Raw genomic sequence first — 19598 nt, forward strand, 5'->3', positions numbered from 1 at the left:
GGTAGAGGGGACAGAAGTGAGCACAGAGTTCCAGGAAAATGTTGGAGGCTTTGGGAAGGTGGGTGGTGGGGTCTGACTGTCTGACTGTCACCATGTTGTCTGTCACTAGGATAATGCCAGGAGAAGCATAGGGGGAGATGTCAGGGAGCTGTGTCCATTGCCCAGGTGAGAGGTGTCATGGCCCCAGACATAGTAGAACACAACAGATAAGTTTTGACAGTACAGATGGGCAGAAGGAGGGAAACCAGAAGCTGAAAGGGCCTTAGTGTCTTGACCTGAAAAACTAGGGAAGCTCAATAGAGGGAGAGGCTCGGGGAAAAGCAGACTTAGGCAGGAAGACAGGAAGTTCACTTGGGACTGCCACGCTTGAGTCAGGGGAGGACACTGCTTGGGCAGGTGGACATGGGTCTGGATATTGGAGGAGAATCCTAGCCGGGCAGACGGATGGGGGATTCTATTGTGGGGGGGTTAAGGCCATGGGTCTGGATAGGGCACCAGTGGACAGCATGTGGGCAGAGGACAGAAGAGGCTTGGTGCTGAGTCTGGAACAGTCCACTATTAGAGGTCTGATGGGGAAAGACGTGGAGAGAAACCCTTTGGTGTATGGAAGCCAGGAAAAGGAACTTTCTAGAAAGACCCAAAAGGAAGAGGCATAGTCAACCTCATCAAAGCTGCTGGGAGGTTGTGGGGAATTGGCACTCGAGCAACTTAGCAGGGTGATTGATGGGTCCTATGGGCAGGACTGAGGGGACATGAAAGCTGACTGGTGGGGACAGTGCCTTATCTTAGGATTCTTTTGCTGTAACAGGTGGTAACAGGAGGCTGTGGTGTCAAGTGAAGTTTTTCTTGTTTGTGTGTTTGTTTGTTTTGAGGGGAAGTCATACAGCACAGCATTTTAAAGTAGACAGTTCCTTGGCACTTATACATTCCGTGTTCCTCCACCACCATTACTATCTAGTTCCAAAACATTGTGTTCACTCCCAAAGGACAAGTACTTCTCCATTAATCAGTGTACCCAGTCCCCACTCCATCAGCTTTGATCAGCCACTAATTTGCTTCTGTCTCTGTGGATGTGCCAATTCTGGACACTTCATGTAAATGAAACCATACAAGGTGTGGCCTTTGTGATGGCTTCTTCCACTCAGCATTGAATTTCCAAGGGTTCTCCATGTTGAAGCATGTGTCACACGGCCTTCCTTTTGGTGGCAGAACAGTATTCCATTGTATGGATAGAGCGAATTTTGTTTATCTTTTTAGACAGGGATGGACATTGGGCTCTCCCCACCTCGCAGCTATCGTGAATAGTGCTGCTATGAAGATCCGTGCACAAGCTTTTGTTTGAACACCTGTTTTCAATTTCCAGATGTAACACCTAACAGTAGAACGGCTGGCCATGTGGTGACTCTATCTTTACTATGTAAGGAACCAGTAATCTATTTTCCAAAGGTGCTACACCATTTCACATTCCCACCGGAAATACAGGAGGGTTCTGTTTTTTCCACTTCTTCACCAATACCTCTTAGACATTATTTTTTCAGTGGGTGATATTAAGACAGTTTTTTCCAGAGCCTGGAAGGATTCAACCGAGGGACATATGACCAGTGCTGAAGAAAAACAGGGTCATGGCTGGAGGGAATTCTTCAAGAAGGCACAAGTAGGGATTCCCCAAATGAGGAAGTCTGTTTGATGTTGGACTGCCAACATGAAAATACAGAACTAGCTCTGACATCAAAGCACTTGAGTCTCACCTGGTAGGCTTGTCCCCTCCTGGTGATGGGATTGTCCCCAGAGCAGCACGAATGGAGGCAAGAGAGGAGAGAGCGGTCTTACTTTAAGCCTCAACTCTCTCCTACAAACATTGTGCTTTGCTGAGTATCTAACCTCTTAAACTTTAGCATCCCAAGCTGTAAGATGAAGATAAGACCATAATGTACTGCTCTAGAACTCATAAGGCCATGCATACCACGTTCCTTGCACACCGTAGATGCTTGCTAAATGTAACTCCTCTCATTGGCCACATTCTTTTGACTACATTGTGAATGACAGGTTATGATTCTTTACGGCTTACATATTATCCAGCCCCATGTAAGGCCTATAGGAGGTGCTCCATAAACATTTGGCAATTAGTAAGTTAACAAAAATAAAAACATAATAAAGAGATTGCCAGGGCCACCCAGTGTTGCTCCTGGGCTCCTCACTTGTTTCTGTTACATCCCTCTGCCACTGTAGTTCTCTATTCATCTCAGAGTGCTGAAGAGTGAGAAGAATTAGCCTGTGTGCATCACTTTTGAGCTAGGGAGAGAAGGCCACTAGGCATGCAATGACCATGCAATGGTACTGAGCAGATGGCAGCTCTGGGTATGTCTCCATGGCCGAGTTTCCTCCAACCTGGACCAAGCAGCAGGAGCCAACCGCTCACTGCTCACCAAGGCTCAGGGCTTGATGTACCTGCATTTAATTTGTTCCGGGTCACTTGACCTTCGCTTCAGTCCAGGCAAGTTGGTTCATCACTGCTCACATCCTTGTGCTCAAGAGAAGGGATCTGACATCCAAGGAGGCAAAGTCAAGGTCAGTCCCTTAGTCAGAAAAGGCTTCTTCAAGATTCTCTCCCTTGACTCCTGCTCCAGGATATGTTTGTCACACACCTGCGTATGTTTGTAACAAGCTGAGCTAGCCATCAGCAGTTAGGCACCAGTCATTGATCACTTATCAAGAAGGACATCAGAGATATTTATAGTCATAGCAGTTTAATCATTAATGCCATTTTTTTCTAAGACTTAAAGAGCAGCTGGCAGAAGGACTTGAGGACGTAAGACTCTGAGAGTCAGTCTTATGGGATTCTGGTGAAGAGAAAGTGAAATGAAGCAAGTGCTTAGTGTAGAGTCTGGGTGTTAATATAAAACTGATTACAAGTGATTATGGCTATGGTTATTATACCAGTGTCCACTAATCAATAATCCATATAATCCATGCTGATCTCCCTCCTCCTCCAACCTTCCCCCCTTCTCCTCCTTCTTCTCTTCCTCCTTCTCCTCCTCCTTCTCCTTCTCGCTCTCTCTCTCTCTTCCTCTCTATCACCCTCTCTCCCTAAGCTTCCCTATTTCCCCCATTCATTTTCAGTTCTTTATTTTAGGATTATCTTTAGTTTCCTGGTAGTCAGCAGACAACCTGAGAATCAAGGCCTGACTGATTCTAATCAGTTGGAAAGCTTGGAGCCCGTGGTGTGTTGTAGGGCTTTCTGTTCAGAACTGTCACCCTGTGGCTTGTGGGAACCACATGGCTCTGCTCAGAGGGACCACATGTCAGTGTGGACAGTGTACAGGGAGGTACAGAGACACTGAGTAACTTTCCCTTGATCACACAGCTAGGCACTTCGAGGAAGGATGGCTTCTAGCTTGCCCAGGCCAGATGAGGGCAAAAAGTCCACATTTGCTGTTTGCTGTGGCATATTGCTGCTAGCCAATGTGTTCACTTTGCCTTTGCCCTTGTAAACACAGGCTATAAGGGAGGTCTCGCTTCAAGCTGTCTGGCTTAGATCCAAGCTCCATGGCCAGCTGTGTGGGTGAAGTTACTTTTTGAGCCTTGACTTCTTTCTTTCTAACAGGAGTCAGATGCAGGGTTTTATTAACAGCAGCAGCAGCCATGGTAGTAATGAAGGTGATTTTATAAATATTTAACCTATGGACAGCCAAGCTGGGGGCCAATCAGATTGCTGGGAGTAGAGTCCTGGTGTTTTGCTGTGCTAGATATTAACCCTGTAGCTGCTGGATTGGAAGAGGCCTGACAGAGATGGGCATGGGCTGCCCGGGCGGCAGGTGGACATTCAGGGATCTAGGGCTGGTAGTTTTTCACCTTCTGGTCTTTGAAGAGCTGGCACAGACACAATAGAAGGCAGCAACAGAGTTGCTGTACTCTTCTATACTCATTCCTTTCTCCACTTTCGTGATGTTCACCTACTCTGACCTTGACTTCTAGGTGGTTCCAGTGTTGGGTGAGTGACGTATATCCCAATGAAAGCCACACTCTGACCACAGCTGGAATCATATTTTCTCTAAGTTGTTTTCAAACTGAAGATTCCAGTGGAAACTTTGAATGCCCACCATCTTCCTTCTCCACTACTGAGCCACGGATGGACTCAACACCATCCCATGGCCTGCCCAGGCATAGTGGTGAATGCTGCTTTCTAGATTTCCTTTGTGACTGTCCCACACCATCTCACACCTGCACCATCTCCCTCCTTTGCCTTTCCATTGATTGCTTTACCTCACACTTCATAAAAACCCCAGTAGACAGAACTGAAGACAGAATATAGGTGATGCCATTAGAATGTAAATGGCAGCTGGGCACCGGTGGCTAACACCTGTAAATCCTAGCTACTACTTGGAAGGTTAAGATCAGGAAGAGCATGGTTTCAGGCCAGCTTTGACCAAAAAAAAAAAAAAATTGGAAGACCCCATTTCAATGGAAAAAAAGCTGAATGTGGAGGCATATATCTGTCATCCCAATTACAACAGGAAGCCAAGTTAGGAGAATCAAGGTCGAGGCCAGTCTGGGCAAAAAGTAAGACCCTATTTTGAAAATAACCAGAGTAAAAAGGCCTGGGGCCATGACTCAAGCAGTAGAGAGCTTGCCTAGCAAGTCAAAGCCCTGAGTTCAAACCCCAGTATCACCAAAAAACCATAATAAAACATGGGTTGAGAGTGTGGCTCAAGTAGCAGGGCATCTTGCGAGGCCCTGAATTCAAGCCTTGGTACTGTCAAAAAAAACAGACATAGCACTGGACAGAACGTAGACACTAGCCCTTGCATGGAAATTCCTCATTTGCCAACTTCCAAAGTTGTATCCTACCATGCGTTTACCCACGTTCCATCCTTTGTGCCCACACTGCCACTTCCCTGTGCCTCCTCACAGGAGATACGACTTGTCCACACACAGACTCTTTCAAATGCACTGTCTTTCCTCAACCACTCAAATTGCCTTGTTGTAGTTACCGGTGGCCTTCATGTGGCTACATGCTGTGGACACTTGTCATTCATCTGTCTTGATTTTCAGCCAGTGTTTGACCCAGCTGACCTCTCTCAGCTTCTTAAAGTTCTCGTCTTCATTCCTACCCCTCACTCTCCTTGCTTTCCCAACTGGATCTCCTTGCCTGTTTCCATCCACACCTTCTCTTCCTAGGATGGACTTCCTCAGCGATTTTCTCTCTCTTCACTCTCTCTGGCTAATCTTACCTAGTCCATGGCATTAATTACATTTAATTCATGTTCAGCCTTGACCACTTCTCGAGTCCCATTCCAGTGTCCAACTGCCCAGATAGTAATTCCACTTTGATGTTCCACAAACATCTCAAGCTCAACACATCTAAAAAGAGCCCTTCAGCCTCCCAGTCCCAGTGCTGGTACTTTTCTAGTCTTCAATAGCTCAGTGAATGATAGTTTGCTGCTCAATAGACACCAGGGATTTGCCAGGCATCTCCCAGGGCCTTTCATATACGGTATCCCTCATCTATGATCATGGAGCCATCTTCAACTGGCTGACAAGAAGACAGATTCACAGGTTTGGTAGCTTGCCCTGGGTCACAGTATCAAAGCCAGGATTGGGACCCAGGTTTCTGAGTCCAGTGGCCTTGCTCTTTCCATTCTGCTGTCTTTTCCAACCCTGGCTCTTCCTTAATCATTTGGAGTCCATCTTTACCCTTAGGCACCCAAAGGACCACCACCAGGTTGCATAACTCCAGGGGGAACATTCACTATGTCATCTGTGAATGGTGGCCCTGAAGTTATAGTGACAGTCACATCCACTAGAGCAAGAATAAGCCCATGGAGGTGGGCAGAGTGGTAGCCATGGACACTGCCATTTGTTTTCTTTTATCCCCTCCTATCCTACCTGGCTTCATTCTCTTACCTACTGTCCTCCCCTCTCGTCCACTGCACCCCACCTGTTCTGCTTGCTGCACACCTCTCTGGCCAGGCTTTCTGTCAGACTGTGGATGTAGGTGAATTGGTTATGGCCTCGAGTGTGAGGAGGGTAGCAATGGCTCAGCCAGGGTTCTCCAGAAAACAGAACCAATAGGATCTGTGCACACACACACACACACGTATGCACACACACATTCATATACATACAACACATATACACACATGTACACATATACCATACACTTACACAAATACACATTCACACACACTTATACACATATGCACACTCACGTACATACAAACACATACATGCACACACACTCACACATGTACACCCACCCATCCACATACATACATACACACACAGATGGACTAGCTATCAATCTAGCTATCTATTCATCCATCTAGATTTATTTTAAGAAATTGGATCATGTAATGGTGAAGGTGGCAAGCCCCAAATCCATGAGATGAGCCAGCAGCTAGAAATCCCAACACTGACAATGCTGTAGTCTTGTTCCAAAGAATGGAAATTTGGGGGGAGTTTTTATTTTCTCATCTTAAGCCCTAATTCCTTCCTCTTCAGGGACCTCAGCCTTTTCTCTTAGGATCTTTGACTGGGTGAGGGCCCTTACATCATGGAGGACTCCTTAAATAGAGTAAGGTACTTGGAAATACGAATCATGTCTAGACAACACCTCCATAAAAACTGTTCTCTGGGTATCTGACCAAACAACAGCACCATAGCCTAGCCAAGCTGACATATAAAGTAGTCCATCATGGATGGGGACTGTCACAAGTGAGGACACAGACACAAGAACCATCAGCCCAGGCATCCAGATTCCTCCCTAGCTGATCCATGTACTCTTTGGGGGGTGGTTACACAAGAGGAAGTGAGTCAGGGTTCCAGAAGAAAGCAACGGAGGTATGGAGGAGGTGAATGCTAGGAGAGACACAGGAAGGAAGAAGGGCCCTATGAGCCAAGTGGCAGCCTAGGCAGTGGCAGAGAGGCCTGAAGATGCTTCAGGAAGACAAGGCCAAGGTCTGAGCATCCCTTGATGTGGGCTGAGATGACACAAACAGGACTGATCCTTCAGTGCAGGGCCTCCAGTGTCACAATGGAGTCTGTCTAAGGCAGCTCCCCAACAACAACAGACAGCTGGACTGACTTCTGGACTGGAATCAGCCCAGATCCCACCATCCTACAAAAACCGTATATTCTCCTGGTGTGGTATTTTCTGTCTTAGAAAGCAGAACATTCAAACTTTATTTTAATTCTACTTGGTATGCGATACCTTATAAATTTAATTCGTTTTCAAAAACATTAAAATTTAAATCAATTTAACACGTTTGTTTGTGTGGTTCAACACTATTTTATTTTCAGTGTAGAAAATTGGGAAACTATGGGAAAACAAAAGGATAAAAAAAATTGGTGACAATACCACAACTCATGTTTTGCTGTTTCCTGTAGGTCTATTTTCTATGTACATGAACCTGTGTCTGTCCCCCACACATCTCTGCAGCCCTGTCTCCACTGTCCTTCTGCCCTGTGCTGGGCCAGCCACTCCCTTCCATAGACCTGTGAGCAGTCTGCCATCTGTGTGTTCTTTCAATGTCATCTCCTCCCCTAAAATGTCTGCTCTGCCCATAATCCAAGATTCTAAGAGCTTACTGTTTGTTGAATACTTAATGTATAAGCACTATATTTAAATTTTAATTAAAATTATTATATGCACATAGTTTAAGTACATATAATGTTTAATAGTGTGAATCTATTAATGAATCCATTTTGATGTGATAATTATACTCATTTTTGAATGAATATGCATTACATTGTCAAGTAAGAGTTTATTCTGTGTGTTTCTACTTGCATCAAATGTTCTCAAATGACATAGTTTTAAGGACTACATGGAATTCTATCCTCTGGATGTACCCTAATGTAGCCAAACTTTCCTGCTAGACATTTTTCCTTTTGAAAATGAGGCATTTTTCCAACACACAAAATGCTTCAATGAACAGCTTAGACTTAAATCTTTGTGTACATCCATCCCCATTCTAAAAGTCACTCCTTAAAGAGGGGGCATTGATGCTAACAATGATTTTCACGCATTAGGATAAATTTTTACAAATGCAGTAATTGGGACAAAGGAAATCAATACTTTTATGGCTATAGAAACATATTTCCAAATTCCAGAAAAGCTGCACAATTTCCCATGTCTGTCACGCCCGTGACTTGGGTTATAATTTTGGTGATTGTTTCCAACTTGACAAGTGAGACTGGCACTTTGTCTTAGTTTCCACTGATTTCGCTCTCACCTCTTGGAGAGACAGTCCAGCATTTCCAAAACATGGCCGGCGGAAAGCACAATCTGAGGAGAGCACTGTGCAGAGCAGCCTGTACTCAGCAAGTCATGAGGCAAGCAAGGGAAATGCAGCCACACACCAACCCCACGCCTCACAAATGGAGAAACAGGCCAGAGAAGAGCAGGGAGATGGCTGGGTGCTCAGTGCTGCTATGGCTCATCTTAGTGTCCTTATCTGATGTCCCCTAAAGCAGTGCTTTCAAAGGTCACTTGGGGTCGCTCCTGTGACTTACTCCTCTCTCCAGCAACTGTCTGATGGTGTCTTCCCTTTTCCTCTTTCTCAGGAACAGCAAGAAATCCAAAGTCTGAACAACAAACCATGAAGTTCAGTGAAAAAGACCCAGCAGAAAACAAAGAAAGTGAGCTGGCAAGAAGGAAAGTGGTCAGTCCTGGTTTCGTGGTCTCTCCCTGGTGTGAGCCTTCAGGTGACCCAGTTCCTCCCTGGCCCCTCGCCCCCCTTTCTCCAAGGGAATCAGGCTTAGGGTGATGCTGGCAGAGAAGAGCGAGCAATAGCTCACAGCAAAGCTACATGGGAAGGACTGTGTGACCACACCATGTCTGGGATAAGGCAGTGCTTGAGAAATGATGGTATCCACAGTACTGACCTTCTGGTGGCTTCCTGGACTTGAGCAAGGGTCTCCATTCCAAGGTCATTTCTCAGTGAGGGGCCATTTTCCTTAAGACTACATTGAAACTCATCCCCTGCTCCACCTGCCCCTTCCTCCTCTTCCTGCCTGGGAGTCCTTATACCCTCTCGGAACCAGATTCAAGAGGCAACAGCTGGAGAGTGGCCCTCTGTGCTGGACCTTTACACCTGGTTCTCTCAGTCATGGTGAAGGCAGCACAGTCCCACTTGGCAGGCAAACATGAGACTTATAGGACACTGAAGTCACCTGTTCAAGGCTGTGTAGCTAATACCAGGTGGAGCCAATCTCAAGTCTTGGGCCATCCGTGTGTCATTTCCTGTGACGGGTATGGAGGCAACCAGGGTTCAGAAGAAAATATGTCCATGTTTGTAATAAGTCTTTTTGTGGCAGGACAAAGATCATCACAAGTTTAGTGACCATATTGCTAGGGAAGTGGGAAATTGACGAGATAAATGTCACTGTACCTGTACAGGTGAGGTTCAGGGAGGCAAAGCCACTTCCCTCAGGTCACCCACAGACATGGAAAAGTCACTAAATAGACAGCAGTTCCTCTAGGTGGACACTATGTCTTTTCTTCTATTGGATGAGTCAAGGATCTACTGTCCAGGTATTTGGTGTGATGAAGGAAGGAATCCTGCTCAAATGATAATCAATAGAAAACTCTCCTTTCATTTCAATGCTTCCCTATTAGAGAATGTTCACCTTCTCCAAGGCTCAGGAAATCATCCAGAAGACATTTGAGTTCAGTTCCAGAACTATCTACTTTCCAAAAGGCACTATATGAGCCAGCTCAGGCTGTCGTGACAAAGTCCCACAGACTCAGTGGCTTAAACAATGGAAATGTATTGCTTCACAACTCTGGAGGTCAGAAGTCTGAGATCAAGGGGTGACATGGTGGTTTCCTTCTGAGTTTCTCTCTTTGCCTTGCAGATGGCATCTTCTCCCTGTGTCCTGACATGGTCATCCCTCGTGTGTGTCTATATCCTAATTTCTTCTTATAAGGACATCAGCATATTGGATTAGGACCCATGATCTCATGTTGCCTAAATTATTTCTTTAGAGATCTTGCTCCAAATACAATTACATTCTGAGGTCCTAGGGGATAAAACGTCAGCATTTGAATCTGGGAGGACACAATTCAGCCCACAAGACATACATAGTCCTTTGTCTCAGGGCACTCCTATCCAGAGGGATAGGAACAAGATGAGTGGCAAGATGGGGAAGACAGAACCAGAGTGGTAAGAGGTCAAGGGAGGCTTCTCAGAGGAGGTGGCAAGAAACCTGAGCATTGAACGATAAACAAAGTTAAGATTGTCACCAGTGCAAGATGTCATGAGGGAAATCCACAGATGTGCTAAAGGGTTCTTGCTCTCAAAACACTCTTAAGAATAAGAGGCTGGAACACCGGAGTTACAGGCAAGAAAGAATTTTATTGATAGAGAAAGGCTAAGCAGAGGTACGCACAGCAGGGTCTGGAAATAGGGTGTCCCCTGAGTGTTGGAGTGGGGGATATATATATATATGTAAGACTTCACCCTAACCTAAAGAACAGTTCATAGTCAGATCCTATAGGTCCATTCTTGGTGCTTGCAGGCAGCCTATACCTCCTGGTTCTCTGGCTGAGCTGGTTCCTCTGCTTCTCTCAGGTTGCAGGGAGCTTCCATATTCCTAAGATGCCATGGGGCTGATTTATGTTATGGGGCTGCTACAAGATCAGTCAGGAGCAAGGGCCTGGGCAGACCCCAGATGCTAGGAGCTATGGAAATGTTGGCAAGTTGATGTGTGAATTGCTCTGAATTTAGAGGCAAACTGCTCCAGTCTTCCGAACCTCAGCATTCTCCTAATGTGAGCCACAAAGGCCAATGGGTGACTGCATGACCTCAGGAAAGCAGTGAGGTGTACAAGATGAGATCGGGATCAGGGAAGGGTGTTTTGGTGTGGGAGCCCCTCCTAACCACCATCTGGTTCACTGAGAGTATACCATCCTCCCTCCGACTTTATGCCCAGTGCTTCTATTGAACCCCAGGTTCCTGGTGCCTTCTGGGTTTTCAATCCCAGTGGTATCCATGGAGTGATTTTAAATGGGGGAAGGGCTTACTGATCCAACTTGAGCGTTAGCAGGATGTGGTAAAGGCTACTGTTACTGAAGAGGAAAGGGGAGGCCACACAGAAGGAAGTATGGTGGTGGAGTGAGGAAGAAGAAACGAGATAATGAATATAAAGTCACATCAAGACGGGTCCTTAGTGTACAAGTGTGTGGCTGTCCCCACCCTTCCTCTGCCCCTCCTGTATCTTCTGCCCTAAACATACTCGACCATTTGGCTTCCCACATACACCAATCATTTGGGCCTCCACCCTGCACCCTTCCCTGCTCCCACACCTTGTGCTCAGAGTTGCACTTTCCAAAAAGACTCCAGGATCTGACTGAGATGGGTGTGGTACCCCACTACCCCAGGGAGTCCTCTGCCCTTGCAGTCATGTTGTAACTGAGTGTTTCCCATTGGGCTCCTGTTCTGGACCTGTAGCTCATTGAGGCTGATAAACAGTGCAAGAAATAGCAGCTCCCCAGAGGTGTCCCTGACTGATGTATTTGCAGAACGCTTGTCACACTCCTGTGCTCCTTGCATCCTTAACCTAACTACTGAGGTGGGGCTTCCTTGCTGGTTCCCATTTGCCCTGAGTAGCCCTGTCTAACTGCTAAGCAGCGTGGGACTGGATGTTTTCATGTGCAGGTGACATTTGGGCTCCCAGTACAGCTCTTGTATTTTTTATTTTGGTAGTAAAAATAATAGTAAAGTTTATTAGGAAAGAACTTTGGTATAATAGGATAAAAGTGGGGAGAAATGGAAAAATGAGAGAACCATTTCCTGCCCCCATGCAGGAAATGGGAGTAGAGACTCAAAATGGTGGCCCCCATCTGTAGTCTACTGGAGAGATGGGGGAACACACTGGTCAAAGATAATGGATCTGCGTGGCTGAGATGGCTGCTAAAACAGGGAGGGGTCATCCTTGCCCACCCAAACCACAGAGACAATAGGTGTGTCTTCCCTCTGCTAGATAGAATTATTCTCCACCCATCCAAGGAGCATAGGAGCTTGTTAACATCTCAAAGAGAAAAGCAGGAGGAAAATCCTATGGTTCTTCTTCTCCCATCTTTACTTCAATGTGTGCTTTTTACTATACCCAGTTTGCTGGCATCTCTTATTTGTGGACCCCAGTTCTGCCCTGCTCTTGCATCCTAGATGCTCTGCATTTGCCAAGCCTGCCTCTGTCCCTGCTCTAGCCTCTGTACCCCCTGTCTGCTTCTGGCCATGCCTGAAGGCACTTCTCTGACATTTGGGACAAACAGGCCACACACTGAATTAATTCTTTGATAGCCCAGAGTGCATGAGGTCCTCATCTCTTTAGTACTCTTGAGGAAGGAGGTGTTCCCTCCTCCAGAGCAGGATGAGCAGGACGCAGTCATGCCCAAGAGGCAAATTCTTTTTCTTCCAAACCCAGGCCCTCCCATTCACTGTAGAGCTGCTTGGCAATCCAGATACATCTCCAGCCTGCTGTTCTGGGCTACGTGTTTTCTGTGTGAGCTCCTGAATAACTCTGCAGACGTTTGAAACAAAATCAATATTCCATTTTGTACTGTGCCTGAGGTCACACAGTTAACAAGTGAGAGTCAGCTGAGTCCACCAGGCTTCCAAAGCCAAGCCAGCGACCGACCACTCCCTTTGACCCCAGCTGTTAGAAGGGCACCCTGGGTTTATGCCAGGTGCTGCCTTCAGAATGCCAGCCTTATACAGAGAGACATTAAAAGATGCCAAAGAGGGGGTGGGGGGTAAGGAGAAGATATGGCCCAAACAATGTATGTACATATGAATAAATGAATAAACAATTAAAAAAAGGATCCCAAAGAAAAAAATCTGCACGCTGTTAACTCCACAGAGGACAGAGTTCCCTTTAAGACTCTTCAGTTGCTGAAATGACTTTGGGGCAAGGAAAAAATATTGCCCGTTTCCTGTTCATTCAGGCATGATCAGATTACCACATTTCCTGTCGGGCACTCCCCACTCCTTCCCGTGGACTCTGCCTCCTTCCGCACTCTCGGAGATGCCCTGGTACAGTCCAGGGTCTCTGGGCTGAGCCATCAGCTGGACCATTAGGCCCCATCGACAGGAAACCAAACATGGATTACAGGGAGTTCAGCGTTCCTTCCTTGACACATGACACCAGCTACCCTAGGAGGAGTGAGGTGCCGGGTGGAAGGAGAAGGAAGGTAAATAGATGGCTTTTGTGCGATGGCAGGCTGTGGGGAGTCACTGTGGGTGGCCACTGTAGGACAGGGTTCAGCCCCAGTGTGACAGCTGTGTGGCTGAAGGGCCTCAGGATCTGCATGAGGAAGGTCTGAATTTGAATCATGCACTCATGCCTGTGTGCTCTTGGTGCTCCGGCCCCCAAGCTTCCATTTCCTGGGTAGACAGCACCCCGGCCACCTGACTGGGCACAAAGAATGAGGCTCCAGTAAAGAACTCTCCTCTCCCGCCCATGCTTGCTTGGGGATGTCTCCCTCCTTTCTTTCCCATGGCACCACACAGGCAGTGACACCATCAGTCATGGTACCCTCTGTCCAGGGGCCAGTGGGAGGCGATAGCAGGCACAGGCAGACCACACAGGGATGAGAAGAGATGGCTTCCATTTTACCCTTCTCCACCGTTGGGCAGGGCCTCTCACACCCGGCCTGTCTGAAGAGTCCAAGTCCTTTAAGAAGACTGGGGCTGGAAGCAGGGGCAGGACTCAGAAGAGATGACCAGCTGATTCCCAGAAGCTCAGAGGAAGTTGCATCTGAGCTGAGATCACAGGAGGACTTTAAACAGAAAAGGCAACACAGACTGAGTGGGTCCCATTCAACTCAAGTTCCTCACACTGTAGAAAAATACTTTGGGCCCCATTTCACTTGGTAACACCCATCCCTGGGGCTGTAATCCCTCTGTCAGCCCTCTGGTCACCAGCGTCTACCAGTCCCTCCTCTGTAACAGGCTCCATGCCCAGAAGTAAGGACCAAGACCCACGGCCCTTGCCCTCAAAGAGCGAGCCTGTCTCTGTCCACTGTCCAGCCTGGCTGCTGACACCACCAGGGCACCACCACCTGCCAGCCCCTCCTCAGAGGATCTGACCTGCTTTAACTGTTTTTGTGCATAACCCCCTAGGGGAGGTGTCCCATTATCTCTCCCATCTTTTTTTTTTTCTAAATGCCTCTAAGATTGTTTACAGAATAACTGCTACACTTGGTTAAGAAAGAAACTCCTTTCACATGGCAAATCACACACCAACTGGTATTACAATACTCCTAAATCCTATCACCAACAGATTTAATGGAATAGCTCATTAAGGACAAGCAATTAATCTGAACAATTTACATTAACACTTAAAAACAGAAAAAAATAGGTATTCATTAAATTGATAATTCTGTTAGAGTTGGAGAAAAATATATGGCAAATATTACTCATGGTACAAAATATAACAATATTTCTTTATAATTTCTATTAAAGCATTAACCGGGAAAAGTTTTGACAACTTCCATAAAATTTCATTGGAAAAAACATCTTATGGTAAATAATGTACTTTATGTTACATTACACCTACAAGGATATTTACTTTTTTATTTTTAACTGATCGAGCATTCTTCATCCTTCCATTCCCTATTCATTTCTCAAATCATGGATCACCCCCATCTTAAAGATGAGGAAACCGAGTCAGGGAGCTGCCATGTAACCAGCCAAATATTCCACAGTCCTTAGGGGCTGAGCTGGGGATCAGACACGGTTGAGTTAAAGAGATAAATGCAAAAATGAGGGAGGTGGAGCTTTCACCTGAGAAAAGAGGCTTTCTCAAAGGAGGCGTTGGCAATGGATCTCAGATATGACACAGCCTCCAAGACGGTGACTTCAGACAGATGTCATGGAGAGACCTTAGGCCGGGGCTACATCAGCGAGAGCAGTGAGAAAGAAAGTAAATTAGAAAACAGCAGCCCATGGGCTCAACAGCCTCATCAGTGAGGTGTCATTAAGATCACATTTTACAGATGAGCAGACTGAGCCCAGAAAGCTCAAGTCACTTGCTCTGGCAGCCAGGGTTGAATGGTGGAGCGGTCAGGTGCTGGAGCCCAGGGAAAGGAGGTGAGTGGGGCAGAGAATTGCCACCTGTGCTCAGCGTTGCCTTCCCAAAATTACGTTAGCAATTTGGGTCCCTGAACTTGGCCTCATCTGTCGTGTTCACTGCTGCGAACGCCCTGGGAGCTTTGTTAGAGCCTCACACCTACAAAACACAGACATGTTTTTTTTTCTTTTATTATTCATATGTGCATACAAGGCTTGGTTCATTTCTCCCCCCCTGGCCCCACCCCCTCCCTCCCCCCCCCCCAGTACCCAGCAGAAACTATTTTGCCCTTATCTCTAATTTTGTTGTAGAGAGAGTATAAGCAATAATAGGAAGGAACAAGGGTTTTTGCTGGTTGAGATAAGGATAGCTATACAGGACATTGACTCACATTGATTTCCTGTGCGTGTGTGTTACCTTCTAGGTTAAATCTTTTTGATCTAACCTTTTCTCTAGTACCTGTTCCCCTTTTCCTATTGGCCTCAGTTGCTTTAAGGTATCTGCTTTAGTTTCTCTGCGTTAAGGGCAACAAATGCTAGCTAGTTTTTTAGGTGTCTTACCTATCCTCACCCCTTCCTTGTGTGCTCTCGCTTTTATCATGAAAACACAGACATGTTAAGTGATGCCTGCAAAAGTGCCTTGCATTGCACTTGGTCCCCCTGTACCCAACCTGCACTCATCTGGCCAGCCTAGGATGGCACCTCTCTTGGCCCCAGCTCGTGCCAGCTGATCAGCCCTCGCCAATGGCCCAGGTGTTTCTGCTGCATGGCCCTGTCCTGGCTGTGGCCATCTTGGGTGTGGCCGTGGGCAGGATGACATGGAGGCAGATGCCTTTCTTCTCAGCAGGAGCTCCTCCTCTCTCCTTCTGCCGGTCCTTATTTTAAGATGCTGGGCTGAGCATGCAGGTGGATGCCTTAGCCCGGCACAGCGTGTGTGAGTGTGAGTGTGTGTGTGTGTGTGTGCAAGCATGTGAGTGAGTGTGTGCGCATCTGTGGATTGTCAGGCATCTAGGCCCCATAGTCACATCCTGGTGAAGAGTCCACAGGGGTGTCAGGGAGTGGTCTCCTGGGCTCCAGGCCCCTCCCCAGGTAGCACCAGGGACAGCTCTGTGCTGGCCTCACCTGAGAAGCAGGAAGAAACAGCATCTGGGAGAGAAAGCCCCAAAAGCACTTGGAACAATGCCTGGTGGAGGGCGCTCAGTGACAGCCAGCTGCTGCCACAACTTACTATGGCTTTGCTTTTGGCTGGGGTCTGGGTCACACACTGCCAAATTCATTTGACACGGTGCGATCTGGTTCTTCAGGGATCCTTATGCAGCCCTGTGAGGAAGACCATGGTTCAGTGCTCCCACTCGCTTTCCTCTCTCTTCCCAGGACTGGTCCTGCTTGCTCGTCGTGGCCTCTCTGGTGGGCGCCTTTGGCTCCTCCTTCCTCTATGGGTACAACCTCTCCGTAGTGAACGCCCCCACCCAGGTGAGTGTCCGCGCGGGGTCGCCCGGCAGAGGGCGCTACGGCCCGCGGAAACCTCCAGGTCGCCGGCCTGGCCGGCCACGTGCAGCCCTCTGCAGGCTGGCGGGTCCAGACCTGTGCTGGTCACTAAGCGGGGCGGGGGGGAGGTACGCAAAGAGTGAGACCAAAAACGTGCTGACAGTGTGTTTGGGACAGGGGTCAGCTCCCTGTGGCTAGGATGTGATATCCTGGGGTGATCCTGAGCGCCACAATGCCAGGGCAAGGAGTGGGAGGGGCTTATGCACGGACACCTGTACATTTTCTTGTCTTGTTCTTTTTGTTGACCTTTGATCACAACCTGGGGGCCGCTGCTGTCTAGGACTTCCTGGTTTCTATTTCAGTCCGGCCTCCTGCATGCCCTGCTGCTGGATCGCAGGTGGAGGTTTGCTCCTTATCTGGGCTTTCAGGTTCCCACGGTGCCCTGTTCCTGGGCAGGATGGAGGTGTGAGGGACATGCCCCAGCAGGTGATCCTGAGTCCAGTCTTGTGGGTGGAGGGACAACAGGGAGGCCTAAGACCTAGGGACCAATGGGGGAATGCAGGTGGCTTCAGGTGGTGTATTTCAAGGGCACACCGGGCAATCAGAAGCTGGCTGGACAGCTCTGGGAGCTTTTCAGGCTTTGCTTCGTTTGGGAGTCTGGCACCTCCTGTGCTAAATGTGGGGGATCCTGAGTGGTAGGTCTCAAAGTGTTCCCAGGAGCCCTAGGGTTTTCAGGGGTGCCTCAGGGATCTGGGCTTCGTTTGTGCAGGATCAGATCCAGGTTTTCAAAAGTTCAGTTTGCTGACATCTTTGGGTTCTCTATAAATTCATTTGAAAAATAAGTTCTTGTGTGAAAACTGTTTGAAAACCAGGGGCTTCTTGAGGTGCTTGTATCAATCAATATTTGACATTGTCATTGTGGTGTCATTCAGAGATGGGGTCTGACTTGTCCAGAGTTGTCTCTGAGTGGAAGGGGACTGCGGACTTGGAATCTTGCTTCATTTTTTTTAATTGTTTTGCTGGGTCGGGGTACACTGTGGCACTTACAAAAGTTCCCACAAAGTATTCAATACATCATACTTGAATTCACCCCCTCCACCCCTCTCCTTTATCCCCCTCCCCCCATTCCTGGAAGAGTTTCAACAGGTCTCATTTTTCCATTTACATACATGTGTACACAGTATTTGCACCATATTCACCCTCCTACCCCCTTTCCCTACCTCCTCCCCCACTCCCCAGAGAGGACATGTTCAGCCCTCCTGTCCTCTGATTTTGTAAAAGAAAAAAAATGGCATTTTTGTTTGTTTAAGATAGCTACACAGGGAGTTTCCTTGCTTCATTTTGAAAGTTTAGCAGATGGGTCAGCTGAGAGAGTGGTGAACCTTTGTAATCATGGCTTGTGAGTTGGAGAGACAAGTAAAACTTGAACTTGGGAGTTAACTGATGTGGGCTTAAGCAATGGCTATGGGAATTTGAGGCAGGAACAGCTCATTCATTCATTCAACAAATATTTATTGAGTGCTTATCACGGAGAAGGCAACCTGATGGCATTCGAGCTGAACCTTGAAGGGCAGGCAGGATTTCCAAAGGGGGTTGTGTGTGAGAGGGAGAGCGAAGTTGAAACACACAGAGAGCCTGGTTGTGTTGAGCTGATGGCATGTTGGGACATGGAGGTGTGAAGTGCCTGTTCCCAAGGGACATGGGATGGAAGAATGGTGGGAAAGCAGGGTAGAGTCAAACCAGGAGCTCAGATATTAAACTGAGCAGCAGAGTTTAGTGTGTGGGTACTGAGGAGCCACAGCAGGTTCTTGAGGTGTGAGGATGAACCATAGGGGTAGGGCTTCCACATAATTGTTTGGGGGGTGAGGCGCACAATTCAGTCTGTTAATTCTTCATCGTGAGGAAATAGGGGCTCAGGACTGAAGCAACTTGCCCAAGATCACATAACTAAGAGAAGACAGTGCCTAAATTCAAACCCAGGTCTACCTGAACCTAACCCATGTCCTTTCCAGCCCCTGGCATTGACCACCAGTGCCTGGTCCCCAAAAGCCTAGTGGTCAGGAGTCTTGGCATGGCCAACTAAGGAAAGAATGAGCATGGGGACAGTGAGAAGCCAGGACTCCTGAGTGGGCTGTCTGTGCTGCTGCACCTAGAGTCTAATGGCTGTGCTGGGGCTCTCCTTGGAAGGAGCAATGCCTGGGAAGTGCAGGTCCCACAGAGAAATGAAAGGCTGCTTTGTTGCTAGCCAGGCCAAAGTCTGCCCTTCATGGAGACCTGGGTCACCCTTTCCTGCTCTGTCTAAGACCCAATAATGCATGCTTTCTAAACGGTCTCATAGTTTAGTTTCATGGAGATGGGCAGACACTTCGTTCTTTGGTGGCTTCACTGGGTACTTACTCGTGTTTGTCAGGACGTCAGGAGCTGGGATAGAAAGATGGACAGCACACACAGCCACATCCCTCAGGTGCCTCCTGGCAGCAGTGACAGATTCAAGAAGTTACCGACCTTGAGAGACAACTGCAAGGAGCTGTGAGCCAGGATTGTAGATTGGACAGACTCTACCTGGGAAGGTCAGAGGGCTTGCTGGGGCTCTTGGGAACCATGAAGATCTAGGGTCACTGTGTGGCATCAAGAGGATGGAGTGAGAGGGAGCTGGGTCAGCTGGAGAAAGGCTACAGTGCCAGACAGGGGCGGACAGCACTGCCAGGCTGCGAACAAGAGGCAGGCTGAGGTCAAGCTCACCGGGAAGCCTTCCGAGGCTGGAGCCAGCAGTCTGCAAGGGAATTCCACCTTCACCTTCATCTCCACCTCAACCTGGCTCTGCAGAGCGCTGGTGACAAACTCCTGGATAAGTGGCTGTGAGAAGGAAAGGAGATCACCTGTGTAGCAAGCATGAGGCCCTGAGTTCAAACCCGAGTACCTCCAGAAAGAGAGAGAGAGAGAGAGAGAGAGAAGGAAAGAAGATCCAATGTTGGAGGGGCTCAGCCCTGTGTCAAGCGGTCACTTTCAGTTCTCTCTTTACCTGCAGTAGGAATAACT

General features: G+C 47.7%; 1 protein-coding gene across 3 annotated transcripts in view; it reads left to right on the forward strand.

Annotated features, from left to right (window-relative positions):
- Slc2a9 (solute carrier family 2 member 9) overlaps positions 1 to 19598 on the forward strand; it is a 169004-nt gene that overhangs the window by 27805 nt on the left and 121601 nt on the right. For 2 of the 3 annotated variants that reach the window (XM_074042619.1, XM_074042620.1), the window contains exons 3-4: positions 8563 to 13192; positions 16446 to 16544. In XM_074042619.1, the coding sequence (XP_073898720.1) occupies positions 13103 to 13192; positions 16446 to 16544 (189 nt within the window). In that variant the 5' untranslated portion in view covers positions 8563 to 13102. The remainder of the gene's footprint in view (positions 1 to 8562; positions 13193 to 16445; positions 16545 to 19598) is intronic. The other variant, XM_020178369.2, reaches the window with a different exon arrangement.

This window comes from Castor canadensis, chromosome 9 (assembly GCF_047511655.1).
Source record: "Castor canadensis chromosome 9, mCasCan1.hap1v2, whole genome shotgun sequence".
NCBI classification, from domain to species: domain Eukaryota; kingdom Metazoa; phylum Chordata; class Mammalia; order Rodentia; family Castoridae; genus Castor; species Castor canadensis.